The sequence below is a fragment of the Rhinopithecus bieti genome, unplaced genomic scaffold (assembly GCF_001698545.2).
Source record: "Rhinopithecus bieti isolate Rb0 unplaced genomic scaffold, ASM169854v2 scaffold_22, whole genome shotgun sequence".
In the NCBI taxonomy this organism is placed as follows: Eukaryota; Metazoa; Chordata; class Mammalia; order Primates; family Cercopithecidae; genus Rhinopithecus; species Rhinopithecus bieti.
Genome location: NW_016803136.1, coordinates 2492071 through 2514790, shown reverse-complemented (window position 1 = coordinate 2514790; position 22720 = coordinate 2492071). Strand labels below are relative to the sequence as shown.

The 22720-nt window shown below is 42.7% G+C and overlaps 1 protein-coding gene across 1 annotated transcript in view; it reads right to left on the bottom strand.

Moving 5' to 3' along the window:
- Positions 1–22720, bottom strand: part of PAFAH1B1 (platelet activating factor acetylhydrolase 1b regulatory subunit 1) — a 113489-nt gene that overhangs the window by 46033 nt on the left and 44736 nt on the right. Inside the window, exon 2 of the mRNA XM_017867101.1 lies at positions 11227–11449. Coding sequence (XP_017722590.1) covers positions 11227–11258 — 32 coding nt within the window. The 5' untranslated portion in view covers positions 11259–11449. The remainder of the gene's footprint in view (positions 1–11226; positions 11450–22720) is intronic.

Sequence of the window (22720 nt, the reverse complement as noted above, 5' to 3'; positions counted from 1 at the left end):
CTTTTTTTTTTTTTTTTTGAGATAGAGTCTCACTCTGTTGCCCAGCATAGAGTGCAATGGCACAATCATGCCCCTGGGCTCATGGTCTCCCACCTCAGCCTCCCAAGTAGCTGGGGCTACAGGTGTGCGCCACCACGCCCGGCTAATTTTTTGTGTTTTTAGTAGGGATGGGGTTTCACCATGTTGGCCAGGCTGATCTTTTTTTTTTTTTTTTTTTTTTTTCCCAGACGGAGTCTCGCTCTGTCTCCCAGGCTGGACAGTGCAGTGGCTTGATCTCAGCTCACTGCAAGTTCCGCCTCCCGGGTTTATGCCATTCCCCTGCCTCAGCCTCCCGAGTAGCTGGGACTACAGGCGCTTGCCACTTCGCCCGGCTAGTTTTGTTTTGTATTTTTTAGTAGAGACGGGGTTTCACCGTGTTAGCCAGGATGGTCTTGATCTCCTGACCTCGTGATCCACCCGTCTCGGCCTCCCAAAGTGCTGGGATTACAGGCTTGAGCCACCGCGCCCGGCCAAGGCTGATCTTGAACTCTTGACCTCAAGTGATCCACCTGCCTCGGCTTCCCAAAGTGCTGGGATTACAGACGTGAGCCACCATGCCCAGCCATAAACTTATTCATGTTGAACCAACCTCGTGATCATGGGGAAAACTGTATTTGGTGATAGGGTCTGGCTGTGTCCCCACCCAAACCTCATCTTGAACTGTAGGTCCCATGATCCCCACGTGTGGTGGGAGGGACCCAGTGGGAGGTAAGTGACTCATGGGGGCAGTTTTTCCCATACTACTCTCATGACATTGAGCTCTCATGAGATCTGATGGCTTAATAAGGAGATTCCCCCTTCACTCGTCTCTCATTCTTCTCCTTTCTGCCACTATGTGAAGGACAACATGTTTGCTTCCCCTTCTGCCATTATTTTAAGGTTCCTGAGGCCTCCCAGCCATGTTGAACTGTGAGTCAATTAAACCTCTATCCTTTATAAATTACCCAGTCTTGGGTATGTTTTTATTAGCAGCATGAGAGTGAACAAATACACTTGGCCATGCACAATGCTTTTTATATCCTACTGGATTCCACTATTATGTTATTTTGTATGTTTATATCTGAGTTCATAGAAATAATTAGACTGTAACCTTCTTGTTCTCCTTTTTGAGACAGGGTCTTACTCTGTCACCCAGGCTGGAATACAGCGGCATGATCTCGGCTCACTGCAACCTCTGCCTCCCAGGTTCAAAATATTCTCATACCTCAGCCTTCAAAATAGTAGCTGAGATTACAGGTGTGCACCACCAAGCCCAGTTAATTTTTGTACTTTTATTTTATCTTTTTGAGACAGAGTCTCACTCTGTCTCCCAGGCTGGAGTGCAGTGGCACAATCTCGGCTCACTGCAACCTCCACCTCCCGGGTTCAAGCGATTCTCATGCTTCAGCCCCGACCCAAGTAGCTGGGACTACAGGTGTGCACCACCACACCCGGCTAATTTTTGTATTTTTAGTAGAGATGGGCTTTCTCCATGTTGGCCGGGATGGCCATGAACTCCTGACCTCAGCCTCCCAAAGTGTTGCGATTACAGGCGTGAGCCACTGTGTCCAGCCACATTTTTTTATTTTTAGTAGAGCCAGGGTTTCGCCATGTTGGCTAGGCTGGACTCAAAAGATCCACCCACCCTGGCCTCTCTGAGTGCTGGGGTTACAGGTGTGAGCCACCATGCCTGGCCTTGCCCAGTGTTTCTATGAAGGTGGTGCCCGCCTTATAGAATAAGCTCCTAAATTTACTACCTTTATGTCCCAGAAAAGACAATGGAATCTGGGAAGTAAATGGTCCTTAAGATTTGAAAAAAATTAGCATCTAGGCTTAAAAACTGCCTGGGCTTGAAGTCTTTAATGTTACAATGTCCTCTATATTTAATTATCAGTTCAAGTTTTCTACTATTTCTTGAACCAATGTTATCACATATTTTCCTAGAAAAAGCACCCAGGTCATTTAGATTTTCAAATTTATTTATTTATTTATTATTTTTTGAGAGTCTCACTCTGTTGCCCAGTCTAGAGTGCACAACCTTGGGTCACTGCAACCTCCGCCTCCCAGGTTCAAGCGATTCTCATGCCTCCTGAGTAGTGAGGACTATAGGCGTGTGCCACCACACCCGGCTAATTTATGTATTTTTAGTAGAGATGGGGGTTCACCATGTTGGCTAGGCTGGTCTCAAACTCCTGACCTCAAGAGATCCACTGCGCCCGGCAAATTTTCAAATAGGATATCGTACTCTCATAAGTTTGAACATCATCTGAGTTCATTTTATGTTGAATTTCTCATTCCTATATAGTGCATTTATGTCTTTTCTCTTTATTAAATTGGTTTGTCTATTTTACTGGTCTTTTAAAAGCTAGTTTTGGTTTTATTAATTAAGTTTACTGGATTATTTTCTGTTTTATTAAGGTCTGCTTTTATTATTAATTCTTCCCCTTTCCTGCTTTCTTTAGACTTATCTTGTCATTCTTATTCTTAAATTGAATACATAGTTCATTTTCTGTCATTATTTTTATAAAGATTTACTGAAGACTTTCTCTAGGCTATGGTGGCTGTATCTGATAAGTTTTTGTTGTCAGTACCCTCATTATTACTGATGTCTTCAGCTCCTAAGTTTTATTTTAATCTCAACTCTGGAGCTATTTAGAAATATATATATATTTAGTTGGGCGTGCTGGCTTATGCCTGTAATCCCAGCAATTTGGGGGGTCCAGGTGGGTGGATCACGAGATCAGGAGAGCGAGACCATCCTAACACAATGAAACCCTGTCTCTACTAAAAATACAAAACATTAGCCAGGCATGGTGCCATGTGCCTGTAGTCCAAGCTACTCGGGAGGCTGAGGCAGGAGAACCCAGGAGGCGGAGGTTGCAGTGAGCCAAGATCACGCCACTGCACTCCAGCCTGGGTGACAGAGCGAGACTCCGTCTTAAAAAAAAAGAAATATATATATTTTTGAGACAGTCTCCCTCTGTCCCCCAGGCTGGAGTGCAGTGGTGCAATCTCGGCTCACTGAATCTCTGCCTCCCGGGTTCAAGTGATTCTTGTGCCTCAGCCTCCCGACTAGCTGGGATTATGGGCATGCACTATCACGCCCAGCTAATTTTTGCATTTTTAGTAGAAGTGGAGTTTCACAATGTTGGTCAGGATGGTCTCCAACTCCTGACCTCAAGTGATCTGCCGCCTCAGCCTCCCAAAGTGCTGGGATGACAGGCATGAGCCATCGCGCTCGGCCCCAGATTTACATTTAAATCTTATCATAAGACAAATTTTCTTTGCTTGATGAACACTTCCGTTTTTGTTTTCTTTTTTTTTTTTTTTTTTGAGACGGAGTCTTGCTCTGTCGCCCAGGCTGGAGTGCAGTGGCCAGATCTCAGCTCACTGCAAGCTCCGCCTCCCGGGTTCACGCCATTCTCCTGCCTCAGCCTTCTGAGTAGCTGGGACTACAGGCGCCCGCCACCACGCCCGGCGAGTTTTTTGTATTTTTTAGTAGAGACGGGGTTTCACCGTGTTAGCCAGGATGGTCTCGATCTCCTGACCTCATGATCCGCCCGTCTCGGCCTCCCAAAGTGCTGGGATTACAGGCTTGAGCCACCACGCCCGGCCTGTTTTTGTTTTCTGACAGGATCTTGCCCTGTTGCCGGGGTGGTGTGCAATGACATGATCACGGCTCACTGCAGCCTCAACCTCCCAAGGTCAAGCAATCCTCTTGCCTCAGCCACCTGAGTAGCTGGGACTACAGGCATGTGCCACCACGACTAGCTAATTCTTGTATTTTTTGTAGAGACAGGGTTTCACCAGATTGCCCAGGCTGATCTTGAACCTCTGTGCTCAAGCCACTCTCTCACTTTGGCCTCCCAAAATGCTGGGGATTATAGGTGTGAGTTACCACACCTGGCCTGATGAACATTTTAACTTATTTATCTAAAGCTCTCCACATATTTAGTCATCTGAAATTAGGCTCTCCTCTTTCACTTCATTTTTATTCAAATTAAAAGCTCTCTTGTGGGTCAAAATGTCATAATGTTTAAATACTTATCCTGATTATGAGGGTAGTAAGTGTGACTGCAGTGAGTTCATATACAGCATCTGGAAGATCTGAATTGACTCAGAAATAACAATGACTAAGAAACAGATATAGCTCCAAATAACACAAAGGTACACATATACAGGGTTATATATTACATACAGTATTATTTGAAGTTACAAAATATTGAAAACTACCTAAATATACCAAACACGGGAGACTGCTTGAATACATTAAGGTATAAGTAGAGAACTAGGTGCTACATATACAACTGTTTCATTTATTTATTTATTTTTTGAGATGGAGTCTCACTCTTGTTGCCCAGGCTGAAGTATAATGGTATGATCTCGGCTCATCGCAACCTCTACCTCCCAGGTTCAAGTGATTCTCCTGCCTCAACCTCCTGAGGAGCTGAGACTACAGGCACCTACCACCACGCCCAGCTAATTTTTTGTATTTTTAGTAGAGACGAGGTTTCACCATGTTAGCCAGGCTGGTCTTGAACTCCTTTCCTCAGGTGATCTATCCACCTCAGCCTCCCAGAGTGCTAGGATTACAGGCGTGAGCTACTGTGCCCAGCCTACAACTATTTTAAAAAGAAAAATGAGGAAAAGTTTTATGAACTTACATGGAAAAAGTTCCAGGAGATATTGGATTGGTAAGATAAAAAAAAAAAAAGAGCAAGAGAGGCCCAGTGGCTTGAGCCTGTAACCTCAGCAACTTGGGAGGCTTGGGCCCAAGAGTGAGACCACCCTGGGCAACATAGCAAGACTTCATCTTCACAAAAAAAATGTGTAAATAAAAAATTAGCCAGATGTGGTGGCGGGAGCCTGCAGTCCTAGCTGCTCAGAAGACTGACGTGGGAGGATCACTTGAGCCCAGAAATTAAATGCTGCACCACTGTACTCTAGCTTGGGCAAAAGAGGTTGAATCTGTCTTTAACAACAACATCAAAAAAAGCCAGGTGTGGGCCGGGCACAGTGGTTCACGCCTGTAATTCCAGCACTTTGGAAGGCCAAAGCAGGTGGATCTCTTGAGGTCAGGAGTTCAAGACCAGTCTGGCCAACATGGTGAAATCCTGTCTCTACTAAAAATACAAAAAATTAGCTGGGTGTGGTGGTGCCCACCTGTAATCCCAGCTACTCAGGAGGCTGAGACACAAGAATCACTTGAACCCAGGTGGCAGAGGTGGCAGTGAGCTGAGATCACCCCACTGCACTCCAGCCTGGGCAACAGAGAAAGCCTCTGTCTCCGGGATGGGGCGGGGAAAAGCCAGGGGTGTTGGCTCGCACTTATAATCCCAGCACTTTCTGAGGCCTAGGTGGGAGCATCACCTGAGTGCAGAGACAGCCTGGGCAACACAGTGAGACCGTCTCTACAAAAAAGAAAGAAAAATTAGTTGAGTGTGGCCAGGCGCAGTGGCTCATGCCTGTAATCCCAGCTATTAGGTGGGTAGAGGCAAGAGAATAGCTCGAGCCCAGGAGTTTGAGACCTGCCTGGGCAATATAGTGAGGCCCCGTTCTCCACAAAACGGGCAAAACAAAAAAGGCAAAGGAAAAATTTAGCTGAGCATGGTGGCATGGCATGTGTCTGTAGTGGGAGCTACTTGGGAGGCTGAGATGTGTCATCGCTTTAGCCCAGAAGGTCAAGGCTGCAGTGAGCCATGATCATGCCACTGTACTCCAGTCCAGACTGGAAGACAGAATGAGACTCTGTCTCCAAAACCAACCAACCAACCAACCAACCAACCAACCAACCAACCAACCGAGAACATATATAGTATGCTACCTTTTATTTAAGAAAGAGGGAGAAGGCCGGGTGCGGTGGCTCAAGCCTGTAATCCCAGCACTTAGGGAGGCCGAGACAGGCGGATCACAAGGTCAGGAGATCGAGACCATCCTGGCTAACACAGTGAAACCCCGTCTCTACTAAAAAATACAAAAAAAAACTAGCCGGGCGAGGTGGCGGGCGCCTGTAGTCCCAGCTACTTGGGAGGCTGAGGCAAGAGAATGGCGGGAACCCGGGAGGCGGAGCTTGCAGTGAGCTGAAATCCGGCCACTGCACTCCAGCCTGGGCAACAGAGCGAGACTCCGTCTCAAAAAAAAAAAAAAAAAGAGGGAGAAATAAGAAGACATATATCTCACATTTTAAAACAATAAGCTTGGTTCCCTCAAGGGATGAAAGGAGTTGGGGTAACATGGTGGAAGGGATTCAGAAGAGATTAACACTACTGGGTATATGTTTTTCTAAAAAAAATTAAAGACAGGACAGCGGGGAGTAAGGGGGAGGATCAAAATAAGCAAGATGAACTCAACTGTATTTCAAATGAGTAATACCATCACGCAAAGAGGGAAAACAACAACAAAACTAATTCTAAGTAACCTATTAACACATTTGATGATCATGTCGTGGGCAGGACAGGCAGGAGTAGAGCTGCATACGCATCCTCAATCCTTTCCCGGATGGTAGGTCTTCGTAGAAGTATGAGGGAAACAATTCTAAAACTATTTTAGAAGTAGAGGTTGAGTATCTCTTATCTGAAATGCTTGGGATCAGAAGTATTTCAGATTTCGACATTTTTTCTAAATTATGGAATATTTGCATATATCTAATGAGGTATCTCGGGGATAAGCCTCAACCAAGTCTAAACACAAAATTCATTTGTTTCATAAATGCCTTATACATACAGCCTGAAGGCAATTTTATTTATTTTTTTCTGAACACTTATCCCCAAGTTCTAATGAAGGTAATTCTATACAATATTTTAAATAACATATGCAACTTGTCACATGGGGTCAGTCAGGTATGGAACCGTCCATTTGTAGTGTCATGTTGGCACTTGAAAAGTGTCAGATTTTGAAGCATTTTGGATTTTTGGACTTGGGGTACTCATCCTATATTACAGAATTGAGCAAATGAGTCAATCTATTGACATTATTGGGAGTCAGGGTTCTCACTATGGAAGAAGAGGGATATAAATAAGTGGAATGAGAGAAGATAAAGAATTTTGTGGGGAGAGACCGGAATTGGAAGCATCACTGTAGCCTAATGATTTCTAAAGTAAGTATGTGTACATGTAGGTACTCATCAGTGGTTTTCAACTGGTGACACTGGCAATGTCTGGAGATAATTTTCTTTGTAGCATCTAGTGGGTAGAAGCCAGAGATGCTGCTAACAACCAACATTATACAAGACAGCCCCCACAACAAAGAATTATTTGGCCCAAAATGTCAATCTTGCCAAGACTGAGAAAACACTTGTATATGTCTCTACCAGGGTGTCGGTATATGTATTCATACATGCATGTATTTTCTACCTCTGTCTCTACTTAAAGGGCTCAGAAGCAGACATCCTAGTAATAATGTCCATACCTAGTGCCCATATCTTGCTCTCTAATACGTATCATGCGCCACTAAGAACCAAAGCTTGCTGGAGAAAGAGCTGATTTCTAGAATTAAGGCAGGATAGGTACATAGTAAACCTGGAACATCTTGTTATTCTAGAAAGTAAGGAAGTAATCCCCAAAAATGATAGGAGCATACAAAAGTATCAACTAAGGGGGCTCTCATGGGCCAAACGTGGGACAATTCAAGTATGAAAACAGTGAGAACAGTGATGCATGATAAACGATGGAAAATACAAGAACTCATGAGTTCACATCAATGATGAAAAGATAGCCGGGCACGGTGGCTCACATCTGTAATCCCAGCACTTTGGGAGGCCAAGGTGGGCGCATCATCTGAGGTCAGCAGTTCAAGACCAGCCAGGCCAATATGGTGAAACCCTGTCTCTACTAAAAATACAGAAACTAGCTGGGCGTGGTGGCAGGTGCCTGTAATCTCAGCTGCTTGGGAGGCTGAGGCAGGAGAATCGAATAACCCGGGAGGCAGAGGTTGGAGTGAGCCAACATCGCATCACTACACTCCAGTCTGGGCAACAGAGTGAGACTCCATCAAAAAAAAAAAAAAAGAAAACAAAAAAGAAAAAAGGAAGGAAGGAAGGAGAAAGACAAGTAAATAAAAAGAAAAAAAGAAAAGAAAAGAAAGACAAGTAAATAAAAAGAAGAAAAATAAAGTCCCTTGCTTACAGCAAAATGATGAGTGATGCCTGTAGTGTGGAATGAGTGGTGATGAAAATCACCACTCTATAAAAACCGCTGTAGTAATGATGGTTCAGGCAAGAATCATCAATAGATGTCAAATCCAGAAGGGAAATACTGACGGAAAATATTAATGTTTGTATGGTCTTAAAGTACTTCCCACTTATTTGTGGTAAAGAAAACAACAGTAACTACACAGTAGAAAAATCAATCATTTTGGTTGAGGATGAAAATTGAGGGGCAGATGACCATATGTCTCTCTAAATGCAACTGTCTTAAGAAGAATACAAACTACTTACATAGTATTCTGGCCAAGAATGCATAACCTGAATCTAATCATAAGGAAACACTAGAAAAGTACAATACGAGCACTTTGGGAGGCCAAGGTGGATGGATCACCAGGTCAGGAGTTTGAGACCAGTCTGGCCAACATAGTGAAACCCCACCTCTCCTAAAAATACAAAAAATAAGCCGGGTGTGGTGGCAGGTGCCTGTAATTCCAGCTACTTGGGAGGCTTAGGCAGAAGAACAGTGTGAACCCAGGAAGCAGAGGCTGCAGTGAGCCGAGATCGCACCATTGCACTCCAGCCCAGGCGACTGTGCAAGCCTCTGTCTCAAAAAAAAGGACAATATGAGAAATACTCTATTTTAAACAAAGACTATTCCTCAAAAACATCAAGGTCAAAAAAAAAAAAAGGACAAAGAAAAGCTGAGGAACTGCTCCAGATTACATGTGACTGAAGACACATGAGGGCTAAATGCAATGCCTGATCCTGGACGGGATGATGCACCAGAGTCACAAAGCACCATGAAGGACATTACAGAATCAACTGACAAAATTAGAACACGGAAAGTTAAATTTAATAAAACTGCTAACTATACTGTGGTTTTACAGAATATCCTTTTTCTTGGGAACTACTTACGTTTATTTGTGGGAAAAGGTATTTCTTTGATATATGCAACTTACTCTCAAATGGTTTAAGGAAAACCTATTGTGTACTGCACACGCACACCCCAAACACACAGAGTGCAGATAATAAAGCAAATGGTACAAATGTTAACAATGGGTGTATTTCAAAAAACAGTATGTTTTGTGTTAATCTTGCGACTTTATAAATTTGAAATTACTTTCAAATAAAAATTGTTGAAAAGCCACATAAATTTTTTTTTTAATTTTAAAAATGTAGAACATACTCATGCCTGTAATCCCAGCACTTTGGGAAGCCAAAGCAGGTGGATCACAACGTCAGGAGTCAGAGACCAGCCTGGCCAAGATGGTGAAACCTTGACTCTACTAAAAATACAAAAATTAGCTGGGAGCGGTGGCAGGCGCCTGTAATCCCAGCTACTTGGGAGGCTGAGGCAGCAGAATTGGTTGAACCCTGGAGGCAGAAGTTGCAGTGAGCCAAGATCGCAGCACTGCACTCCAGCCTGGGCAACAGAGTGAGACTCTGTCTCAAAAAAAAGAAAAGAAAAAGTAGAACATAAAGCCACATTTTCCCGTTTTCTTTTTTTGTTTTTAAGGCTAGTCAGGGCCGGGCGCGGTGGCTCAAGCCTGTAATCCCAGCACTTTGGGAGGCCAAGACGGGCGGATCACGAGGTCAGCAGATCAAGACCATCCTGGCTAACAACGGTGAAACCCCGTCTCTACTAATAAAGACAAAAAACTAGCCGGGCGAGGTGGCGGCCGCCTGTAGTCCCAGCTACTCGGGAGGCTGAAGCAGGAGAATGGTGGGAACCCGGGAGGCAGAGCTTGCAGTGAGCTGAGATCCGGCCACTGCACTCCAGCCTGGGCCACAGAGCGAGACTCCATCTCAAAAAAAAAAAAAAAAAAAAAAAGGCTAGTCAGGTGAAGCAGGAGGAGTGGAAAATCCCCCTATGTTCTTCACCTATAAAAACGGAATGCTATAAAATACTCTAAAACAGAAGGGGTCAAACCATTGCACACCTCTCTCATTAAAGCATCAGCATTAATTATTTTATTAGCTACCTCATGAAGTTCAAATCCTGTAATGGCCATTGGAAGATAAAAGAAACACAACAAGGCAAAGGAAAGGCATCAGTGATAACAAGAACAAGACAGCTTTCACTTTTCTAAGACATAGATTCCAGACCCAAAAAAAAAAAAGTTTAGAAGAGCTTTGAAGCACCTAACTTCCTATTGAACATAATATTTTAAAAGATAAGCTTTGGGGCCGGGTGCAGTGGCTCATGCCTGTAATCCTAGCACTTTGGGAGGCCAAGGCGGGCGGATCACAAGGTCAGGAGATCGAGACCATCCTGGCTAACACGGTGAAACCCCGTCTCTACTAAAAAATACAAAAAACTAGCCGGGCGAGGTGGCGGGCGCTTGTAGTCCCAGCTACTCGGGAGGCTGAGGCAGGAGAATGGCGTGAACTCAAGAGGCAGAGCCTGCAGTGAGCCGAGATGGCACCACTGCACTCCAGCCTGGGCAACAGAACGAGACTGTCTCAAAAAACAAACAAAAAAAGGTATGCTTAGGGTAAAACTTATCCCAACTGACTTGTCTGTTTTGAATTAAACTTACATACAATCAAGTCACAAGGGTGAATAATGCTATATCACAGCCGGGCAAAGAGGCTCATGCCTGTAATCCCAGCACTTTGGGAGGCCGAGGTGAGCGGATCACTTGAGGTCAGGGGTTCGAGACCAGTCCGGACAACATGGTAAAACCCATCTCTACTAAAAATACAAAAATTAGCTGGGCACGGTAGCGGGTGCCTGTAATCCCAGCTACTTGGGAGGCTGAGGCAGAAGAATCGCTTGAACCCGGGAGGCGGAGGTTGAAGTGAGCTGAGATGGTGCCATTGCACTCCAGCCTGGGTGAGAAGAGCAAAAAACTCCTTCTCAGAAAAAAATGAATAAATTTAAAAAATAATGCTATATCATAAGAAGACTGTTTTAAAATCAGACCAAACTGCCTAAACCAATATTGGAACACTAGTAAAAATAGTTTTAATCTTAGAAGAGACCTCCCAAAGCTGTACTTTAATTTACTACTTTCTCTCTCATGAGGGAGATTTTTTTTAAAGCACAAAACAAAGAAACTTACAGTTCATCTCGTTGTCTCTGGGACAGCACCATCTTGGCTGTAATGTCAAGCTTATCTGATATAGTGGTAATGTCCCTCCTTTGGGAAATCAAAAAGCTTTTTGATCCGTGGACTTATAATTTAAATATGCCACCAAGTGTCTTCCACACAGGGGGAAATGATTCTTTTACAAATGAATCCAACTAGTAACCAGGAGATATTCAACAAGTAAGATTCATTCCACCTAAGGAGAAAGAAGAAAAAAAAAGATTATTTCACTTAAAATTTATTTCTAAATTATTAGTTGTAGTACTCATTTTCAAAGATAAAATTTATTGTGATGTTAGTATAAATATCAGATGATCATTTTCAACTTACAGTAAAAGTCAACTAATGTCAAAAACCATACTGTTTTATGTCTTTTAAATTAATAATTCAATAAGCCAAAACAGCATTACTTTTAAATTTAACATACATTTACCCAATCCCAATCATGTTAACCTGCCAGATACATTTGATTTCAAATATTAACATATAACTCTAAAAGACTGTAATTCTCTCTTAGAGACAAAAAGTAAAATTTCAAATTTACAAAAAAGGTATAAAAGGTAAAACAGATAAGGGTTTCATGAACTGCACAAGCCCAGCAGTGCTAACTATAACTGAAGTAACCTTCAGTGTTGAATGTGAGTCACCAACAACCTGAGAATGGCTCGTATTTATAACATACACTACTGCTTAGCAATCTTAGGCTTTTTTTTTTTGGAGACAGTTCTCACACGGGTTGGAGTGCGCAGTGCCATGATTGCAGCTTATGGCAGCCTTTCCCCTCTGGGCTTAAGCGATCCTCCCACCTCAGCCTCCCAAGCAGCTGGGACTACAGGCATACACCACCATGCCCAGTTAATTTTTAATTTTTTTGTTGTAGAGATAGGTCTCCCTACATTGCTGATCTCAAACTCCTGTGTTCATGGGATCCTCCCGCCTCAGCCTCCCAAAGTGCTAGAATCTTATGCTCTCTCAACCAAAGCACCAAACTAAGAAACGTATTTGAGATGGTCTTATTTAAAATAGAGGCTACCAGTGTATATAAAATTCGACTGGAAGAGGCAATTCAAAGCAATAAAAAAAAAACCATCCTCCAAATGATATGAAATCAACATATAATGAAGACCCTGTGGGATAACCAATCTAGAAACCTATCACGGACAGAAGAGTTAAGGACTATTTCCTGAGTACCTTTCAAATACCATTGTAGTCACTGCTCCAGGCACTGGGAATACAGCAATGAATAAGCCAGTGAAGAAAGAAAAATGAGAGGCGGGTGCAGTGGCTCACACATGTAATCCCAGCACTTTGGGAGGTTAAGGCAGGAGGATCACTTGAGCCCAGGAGTTCAAGACCAGCCTGGGAAACACAGGAGACCCCGTTTCTACAGAAAATGTTTAAAATTAGGTAGGTGTGACGGCGCATGCTTACTTCAGAAGCTAAGGCAGGAGGAGTGCTTGTCACCCAGGAGTTCAAGGTTATGGTAAGTGGCCACTGCCACTCCAGTCCAAAGGTGACCAAAGCGAGACCCAATTTCTTTTAAAGGGAGGGGGGGGGGGGGGGGGGAAGCATACCTTGGGGTTTCAAATATGAGCCCTGAGGCCAGGCGTGGTAGCTCATGCCTGTAATCCCGGCACTTTGGGAGGCTGAGGCGGGCGGACCACTGGGGTCATCAGGAGTTTGCGAACAGCCTGGCAAACAGGGTGAAACCCTGTCTCTACTAAAATACAAAATTTGGCCAGGCGCGGTGGTTCACGCCTGTAATCCCAGCACTTTGGGAGGCCGAAGCGGGCGGATCACGAGGTCAGGAGATCGAGACCATCCTGACTAACACGGTGAAACCCCGTCTCTACTAAAAATGCAAAACATTAGCCGGGCGTGGCTTCGGGCGCCTGTAGTCCCAGCTACTCGGGAGGCTGAGGCAGGAGAATGGCGGGAACCCGGGAGGCGGAGCTTGCAGTGAGCCGAGATCACACCACTGCACTCCAGACTGGGCGACGGAGCAAGACTCTATCTCAAAAAAAAAAAAAAAAAAAAAAAAAATACAAAAATTTGCCAGAAATCGCTTGAACCTGGGAGGCAGAGGTTGCAGTGAGCCGATATGCCACTGCACTCCAGCCTGGGCAACAGAGGGAGGCTGTGTCTCAAAAACAAACAAAAAATGAACATGAGTCCTGAGTGACAGTGACAGCTCAGGTGCTCACTATGGCAACTGCTATTTCATTAGAGATCCTTATCTGAAGAACAATTCTAGTAAATATAAGCAGGAATTTATTTTATAATCCTTAATGACTCTTCGGACCTGGAGCCCAGCTAACTACAAATGACAGCCGAAAGCCATCACTATCACTCCATCTAAATTCTGAGAAATATGATTGGTATCACTAAGAAATAGTGGAAGTGGAACCAAACACAACAGACAACCCAGTAAACCATACTTCTTTGGTACTTAATAACGCCCAATTGTTCAAGTCTCACTCTTCTTCATAGTTTTCTTTTTTGAGATGGGGTCTTATTTTGTTGTCCAGGCTGGCTACAGTGGCAGCACAGTCATGGTTCATTGCAGTCTCAACCTGCTGGGCTCAGGTATCCCCCAACCTCAGTCTCTTGAGTAGCTAAGACAACAGGCATGTGCCACCAACCCCAGCTAATTTTCTCTGTGTGTGTGTGTGTGTGTGTGTGTGTTTGTAGAGGCTGGGTTTTGCCACGTTGCCCAGGCTGGTCTCAAATTTCTGAACTCAAGCAATCCTCCTGCCTCGGCCTCCCAAAGTCCTAGGATTACACGTGTGAGTCACCATGCCTGGTCCAATTACATAGAGTGAAAATGAGGTATGGCAAAAATCCCTGCTTTAATCAGAAAAAAAACCCCACTATATTATGTATATTACAGAGTCTAATTTAATAATAAACAGACCTCTGCTAGCCAAAAAAGCAAATCAATGTACAAGAATAATAACAGTGTTGTGCATGGTGGCTCATGCCTGTAATCCCAACACTTTGGGAGGCTGAGGTGGGAGGATTGCTTAAGCCCAAGAGTTTTAGACCAGCCTGGGAAACACAGCGAGACCCTGTCTCTACAAGAAGTAAAAAAAATTGGCCAGGCATGGTGGCACACGCCTGTAGTCAGTCCCAGCTACTCAGGAGGCAGAGGCAGAAAGGCTGCTTGAGCCCAGGAGGTCAAGACTGCAGTGAACCATGATTGTGGCACTGTACTCCAGGCTGGGTGCCAGAGAGAAACTCTGTCTCTTAAGAAATAAAAATAAAAGAATGATGACAGTACTGGCACAGTAGGATTATCTAATAATGATAAAACACATACACAAATCATTAAATATACTGGTGTACTAAACAAACTTATTCATTCAACAAACATATAAAGAACATTTAATTTATATTATGTGCTAGGTATTGTCTTAAATACCATGTTTAATGGGGAAAAGGACTTGGTCTCTTTTTTTGGAGACAGAGTTTCACTCTTGTCGCTCAGGCTGGAGTGCAGTGGCGTAATCTCAGCTCATTGCAACCTCCACCTCCCAGTTTCAAGTGATTCTCCTGCTTCAGCCTCCTGAGTAGCTGAGATTACAGGCAGCCACCACCATGCCTGGCCAATTTTTGTATTTTTAGTAGAGACGGGGTTTCACCATGTTGGCCAGCCAGGCTGGTTTCAAACTCTTGATTTCAAGTGATCCGCTCGCCTTGGTCTCCCAAAGTGCTGGGATTACAGGCGTGAGCCATCCGCCCGGCTGGACTTGGTATTTACATTCAAGAAGTTATGGTCTACCGGAAGAGTCAGCCAAGAGGGCAATTAAAACAGCGTGAATAATGTGACAAGTATTGCCACCTGTGGGCGATGGCGCAGGATGAAGCTCAGCAAGCAAACAGGCCACAAAATAAACTCAGGTCTTTATAATTTATCCCAGGGCCATTAGGTAAGTTTTTTAGAAAAAAAACCACTCTCATTTACATAGTGAAGAATAGACCAGAAAGGAAGCTTGCAGTAATGAAGGTGACAGATGACAGAGGTCTATGTTAGGACAACAGGAGTAAATAAAGAGAATGAGATGCATTTAAGTTGTTTACTGGGTAAATCTTACAGGACTAGTGACTCAATGTGGACAGTCAGAAAGGGAGAAAGTCAAGGAGTCAAGTGATTTCTGGCTTACAACTAAGTTGAGACGGAGCGCAGTGGCTCATGCCTGTCATCTCAGGACTTTGGGAGGCCAAGGTGGGTGGATCACCTGAGGTCAGGAGTTCAAGACCAGTCTGGCCAACATGGCGAAACCACACCGTCTCTACTAAAAATACAAAAATTAACTGGGTGTGGTGGTGAGCGCCTGTAATCCCAGCTACTTGAGAGGCTGAGGCAGGAGAATCGCTTGAACCTGGGAGGCGGAGGTTGCAGCTGAGCTGAAATCACGCTCCAGGGTAGGCAACAGAGCAAGACTCTGTCTCAAAAAACAAACAAACAAAAAAATTAAACTAAATTGAATAGGAATTGCACTCCTAGGTGGGCAACAGAGCGAGACTCCGTCTCAAAAAACAAAAAAACTAAACAAAATTGAACAGGAAAGTAGAATGTGTGAGGAGATGAGGAAAGTATGATTAACTCCATTTTAGGTATGTTGATTCTAAGATGCCTGTGAAATTTCCAGTACGAAGCTGTAACAAACAAGTTAGTTCTGAAGAGAACCAACCTATTAAAAAAAAAAAAAAAAAGGTTTGGTACTATTTAGAAATGTTTACTGAAACCACAGCAGTGGATAAGATTACCCATGGAGATTGTGCAGAGCAACACCTATATTTAAAAGAGCCTACAACTGAGGCCAAAAGTAACAGTTCAAGAGGTAAAAGAAAAAGAGGAGAGAGTATGTGTCAAAAGCCAAGAGAATATTTCAAGGAAGCAATCAACAGTATCCAAAGCTGTCCAACTATCAAGCAAAGTAAGGTTGGATAGGTCTGTTGTATTCAGCAAGGAGCTCATTGATAACCTTGATGAGAATGGTTTCACATGGCAGAAATAATATTTAAATGAGGAAAGAGATGAAGCAGAGGTGGTACCATAAACAAATTTTTTTTTTTTTTTTTTTTTTTTTTGAGACGGAGTCTCGCTCTGTCCCCCAGGCTGGAGTGCAGTGGCCGGATCTCAGCTCACTGCAAGCTCCGCCTCCCGGGTTCACGCCATTCTCCTGCCTCAGCCTCCCGGAGTAGCTGGGACTACAGGCACCCGCCACCTCGCCCGGCTAGTTTTTGTATTTTTTAGTAGAGACGGGGTTACACCGTGTTAGCCAGGATGGTCTCGATCTCCTGACCTCGTGATCCGCCCATCTCGGCCTCCCAAAGTGCTGGGATTACAGGCTTGAGCCACCGCGCCCGGCCAACAAATATTTTAAAGTAGATGAAAATATTGAAAAGCAGTTTTCTCTGTTTTTTTTTCCCCAGCCAAATTAGATACTTAAATCCTAATAATCTAGGTATGACGCCTTACAACTTAAAAAAAAAAAAAAGAGAGAGAGAGAAATCCTGGCTGGGCGGGGTAGCTCATGCCTGTAATCCCAGCGCTTTGGGAAGCCCAGGCAGGTGGATCACCTGAGGTCAGGAGTTCGAGACCAGCCTGACCAACATGGCGAAACCCCATCTCTACTAAAAATACAAAAATTAGCCAGGCATGGCAGTAGGCACCTGCAATCCCAGCTACTCGGGAGGCTGAGGGAGGAGAAGCGCTGGAACCTGGGAAGCAGAGGTTGCAGTGAGCTGAGACTGCACTCCAGTCCCGGCAACAGAATGAAACTCCAGCTCAAAAGAAAAAGAAAAAGAAAAAAAGAAATCTTGATGGTGGAGAAAAAGACCATAGGAGAACTGAAGAAAGGATTAACCAAAGCCTAGTAAAACAACAAGATAACCAGATCATGGCATGATTACAGTTCTATATCTATGTAATTGTAGTTTATATTGGTGTAGTGATGGAATAACAACTACCAACTATGAAGTATTCTTGCCACAAAAATCAAACATGAATCAAGCCTCTGGCTTCAACTATCAATCTGCAAGAAGGATAGAGGGTAGATGAATACAGTGTACACCTCAGTATCCATGGGGCAATGGTTCTGGGACCTCCAGGATTTTGATACCTGAGGTTGCTCAAGTCCCTGATATGAAATGGTGTAGTATTTTCATATAACCCTATGCATATCTTCCCCTATAATATAAATCATCTCTGGATTACATATAATACTCAATACAATGTAAATATTATGTAAATAGTTGTTATATTATTAAGAGAATGACAAGAATAAAAGTCTGTATATACTCAGTACAGATGTATTTTTTTCTAATGTTTTTGATCCGGGATTGAATTCACAGACGCAGAACCCACAGATACAGAGGACCAACTCTATGTCACAGAACAGTATGAGGATACAATCAGCAAAATCTAGACCATGAAAAGTCCTATAAAACAAATGACCAAGTTTCTTCAATAAATATCAAGGGAAGAAAAAAGAGATAGAAAGGGAAACCTATGGATCAAGTGAGACAAGCGACATATCAACCAATTGCAATTTATAGACTTAATTTAGATCTAGATTTGGACAAATTGTAAAATAAACCAGTGAACAAACTTGGAGAGATCTGAACACTGGCTAGACATCTGGTAATACTAAATAACTGAATTTTTTAAGAAATGATAACAGTATTGTGGTTATTTTTAAAAGTCTTTCAGAAATACACAATGAGGCTGAGTGTGGAGGCTCACGCCTGAAATCCCAAGATGTCGGGAGGCCAAGGCAGGAGGATTGCTTGAGGCCAGGAGTTCAAGACCAGCCTGAGCAACACAGCAAGACCCCATCTCTACAAAAAGAAGATACACAATGAAAAAACTACATCAAATCAAAGTAAAATAATATCATGTCTGTGACTTGGGTAATGACAGTGAATGAGACAGATACATGAAACAAGACAGGCTTTGAACTGCTAACTGTTGAGGCTAGGTAATGGGTACATAAGGGTTCATTACACTATTCTCTAACTTTGTGTAAGGGTCTGATGTTTTCCATAATAAAACATTTTTTAAAAATCAGGAGGAGAGGAATTAAAGGATCATGGCAGACGGGAGGCAGGACTAGATTGCAGCTCCGGACAGAGCAGCATGCAGAGGCTTGCACTGTGAATTTTAGCTCCAGATCCACTGCAAGAACAAACCAGCAGTCCCAAGAGGATCCACAGACCCTCTGAAGGAAGCGGATTGCTCCTGCAGGACCCGAGAGACACCCCAAGTACTGTGAGTACCCCAACTGCGGAATTGAGAAAGGAAGCCCCTCCTCTCCTGAGCACACCCCCCACTAGAAAAACTGAAGGTCTGTTTGCGGTTGAAGTTTCAGACTTTAACTTAGAGAGCCAAGCGAAATGCAGGGGTAGAGGAAGCAGCAAAAAGGCCCTGGGAGCTCACTGGGTCCCCAAGCAGCCCATTCTTGCCTGGTACCACAGGGAGGGTGGCCAGAGGAGCAGGGGGTAAAACCCCACAGGAAGAAGGAATTCTCTAGCCAAATTTTGTACCCATTTGAATGGGGTGGGAAGCCTCCTGGCCAGAACTCAGGGGAGGGTGCGAATCCGGCATGCAGACATCACAGGCTGGGGAAGACCTAAAGCCCTTTTCTTTCACTGCTGGGAGGCAGAGAGCCTGGGCCAAGTTTTCTTTTTCCTTTTCTTTCTTTTTTTTTTTTTTCTGAGACAGAGCATCTTGCTCTGTTACTCAGGCTGGAGTGCAGTGGTCCCACCTTGGCTCACCGCAGCCTCTGCCTCCCGGGTTCTAGCGATTCTCCTGCCTCAGCCTCCCAAAGCTGGGACTACAAGCACACGCCACCACACCTGGCTAATTTTCGTATTTTTAGTAGAGACAAGGTTTCACCATGTTAGTCAGGCTAGTCTCGAACTCATGACCTCAGATGATCCACCGCCTCAGCCTCCCAAAGTGCTGGGATTGAAGGCGTGGGCCACCGCGCCTGGCCTTGTCATAATTTTTAACGACTGCATATTTGATCATGTGGATGTACTATTTTTAACAATCTTTTATTGCTAGATATTTAAATCATGTCTATTTTCAATTACCAGCTTGAAGACAGTAACCCAACCCAACAAAGACAAAGAAAAAAGAATAAGAATATATGAACAAAGCCTCCAAGAAGTCTGGGATTATGTTAAATGACCAAAGCTAAGAATAATCAGTGTTCCTGAGGAAGAAGAGAATTGTAAAAGCTTGAATAACGTATGTGGGAGAATAACTGAGGAAACTCCCCAGGCCTTGCTAGAGACGTAGACATCCAAATACAAGCAGCACAAGGAACACCTGCGAAAGTCACTGCAAAAAGATCTTCACTGGGCACACTGTCATCAGGTTATCCAAAGTTAAGAGGAAGGAAAGAATCTTAAGAACTGTGAGACAGAAGACAGGTAACCTATAAAGGAAAACCTATCAGATTAACAGCAGATTTCTCAGCAGAAACCCTACAAGCTAGAAGGGATTAGGGCCTTATCTTCAGCCTCCTCAAACAAAACAATTATCAGCCAAGAATTCTATATACAGTGAAACTAAGCATCATGTATGAAGGAAAGCTACAGTCATTTTCAGACAGACAAATGCTGAGAGAATTCACCATTACCAAGCCACCATTACAATAACTGCTAAACAGAGCTCTAAATCTTGAAACAAATCCTTGAAACACATCAAAACAGAACCTTTGTAAAGCAAAATCACATAGGACCTACAAAACAAAATACAAGTTAAAAGCAAAAGCAAAAAANACAGAACGGAGAACTCACCCACCAACTATCTGCTGCCTTCTGGAGACTTACCTAACACATAAGAACGCACATAAACTTAAAGTAAAGGGGTAGAAAAAGGTATTTCATGCAAATGGATGCCCAAAGTGAGTAAGGGTAGCTATTCTTATATCAGACAAAACAAACTTTAAAGCAATGGTGGTTAAAAGAGACAAAGAGTGGCGTTATACAGTGGTAAAAGGCCTTGTCCAACAGGAAAATATCACAGTCCTAAACATATATGAACCTAACACTGGAGTTCTCAGATTTATAAAACAATTATTAATACACCTAAGAAATGAGATAGACACCAACACAATAATAGTGGGGGACTTCAATACTCCATTGACAGCACTAGACAGGTCATCAAGATAGAAAGTCAACAAAGAAACAATGAATTTAAACTATACTTTGGAAAAAATGGACTCAACAGATATTTACAGAACATTTCATCCAACAATCGCAAAATACACATTCCATTCAACAGCACATGGAACTTTCTCCAGGATAGGCCATATGATAGGCCACAAAACCAGCCTCAATACATTTTTAAAAATTGAAATTATATCAAGCACTCTCTCAGACCACAGTGGAATATAATTGGAAATCAACTCCAAAAGGTACCTTCAAAACCATGCAAATAAAATAACTTGCTCCTGAATGAGCATTGGGTCAAAAACAAAATTAAGATGGAAATTAAAAAATTCTTCAAACTGAATGACAATAATGACACAAGCTACCAAAACCTCTGGGATATAGCAAAGGCAGTGCTAAGGGGAAAGTGCCCTAAACACCCACATCAAAAAGACTGAAAGAGCACAAACTGACATACTAAGGTCACACATCAAGTAACTAGAGAAACAAGAAGAAACCAAATCCAAACCCAGCAGAAGAAAGGAAATAACCAAGATCAGAGCAGAACTAAAGGAAATTGGAGCAACAAAAAAACACAAAAGATAAATGAAACAGAAAGCTGGTTCTTTGAAAAGATAAATGAAATTGATATACCATCAGCGAGATTAACCAAGAAAAAAAGAGAGAAAATCCAAATGACCTCAATTAGAAATGAAACAGAAGCTATTACAACTGACATCACTGAAATACAAAAGATCATTCAAGGCTACCATGAACACCTTTACACACATAAACTAGACAACTTAGAAGAGGTGGATGAATTCCAGGAAAAAGACAACCCTCCCCGCTTAAATCAGGAAGAATTAGATACCCTGAGCAGAACAATCACAAGCAGAGAGATTGAAATGGTAATTTAAAAATTACCAAGACAAAAAATCCAGGATCAGACAGATTCACAGCAGAATTCTACTAGACATTCAAAGAATTGGTGCCAATCCTTTTGACACTATGCCACAAGATAGAGACAGAAGGAATCCTCCCTAATTCATCCTATGAAGTCAGCATCACACCAATATCAAAATCAAGGAAGGATATAACCCAAAAAGAAAACTACACACCGATATCCTTGATGAACATAGATGCTAAAATCCTTAACAAAATTCTAGCTAACCAAATCCAACAACATATCAAAAAGATAATCCACCATGATCAAGTGGGTTTCATACCAGGGATGTAGGAATGTTTTAACATAAGCAAGTCAATAAATGTGATACAGCACATACACAGAATTAAAAACAAAAAAATCACATGATCATCTCAACAGATGCAGAAAAAGCATTTGACAAAATCCAGCATCTCTTCATGATTAAAACTCTCAGCAAAATTGGCATGCAAGGGACATACCTTAATGTAATAAAAGTCATCTATGACAAAACCACAGCCAACGTAATACTGAATAAGGAATAGTTGAAAGCATTCCCTCTGAGAACTGGAACAAGACAAGCATGCCCACTGTCACCACTCCTCTTCAACATAGTACTGAAGTCCTAGCCAAAGCAATCAGACAAGAGAAAGAAATAAAGGGCACCCAAGTCAGTAAAGAGGAAGTCAAACTGTTACTGTTTGCTGAATGTTTACCTTGAAAACCCTTAAGACTCCTCCAGAAATCTCCTAGAACTAACAAAAGAATTCAGCAAAGTTTCCAGATACAAGATTAATGTACACAAATCAGTAGCTCTTTATACACCAACAGTGACCAAGCTGAGAATCAAATCAAGAACTCAACACCTTTTTCAATAGCTGAAAACAAAAACAAAACAAAACAAAACAAAAAAAAACCTTAGGAATATACCTAATCAAGGAGTTGAAATATCTCTGCAAAGAAAAACTATAAAACGCTGCTGAAAGAAATCATAGATGACACAAACAAATGGAAACACATCCCATGCTCATGGATGGGTAGAATCAATATTGTGAGAATGACCATACTGCCCAAAGAATTCTACAAATTCAATGCAATCCCCATCAAAATACCATCATCATTCTTCACTGTATTAGAAAAAAAATTCTAAAATTCATACGGAACCAAAAAAGAGCCTGCATAGCCAAAGCAAGACAAAGCAAAAAGAACATATGTGGAGACATCACATTACCTGATTTTGAACTATACTATAAGGCCATAGTCACCAAAACAGTGTGGTACTGGTATGAAAATAGGCACACAGCCCAGTGGAACAGAATAGACAACCAAGAAATTAACCCAAATATTTACAGCCAGTTGATTTTCGACAAAACAAAC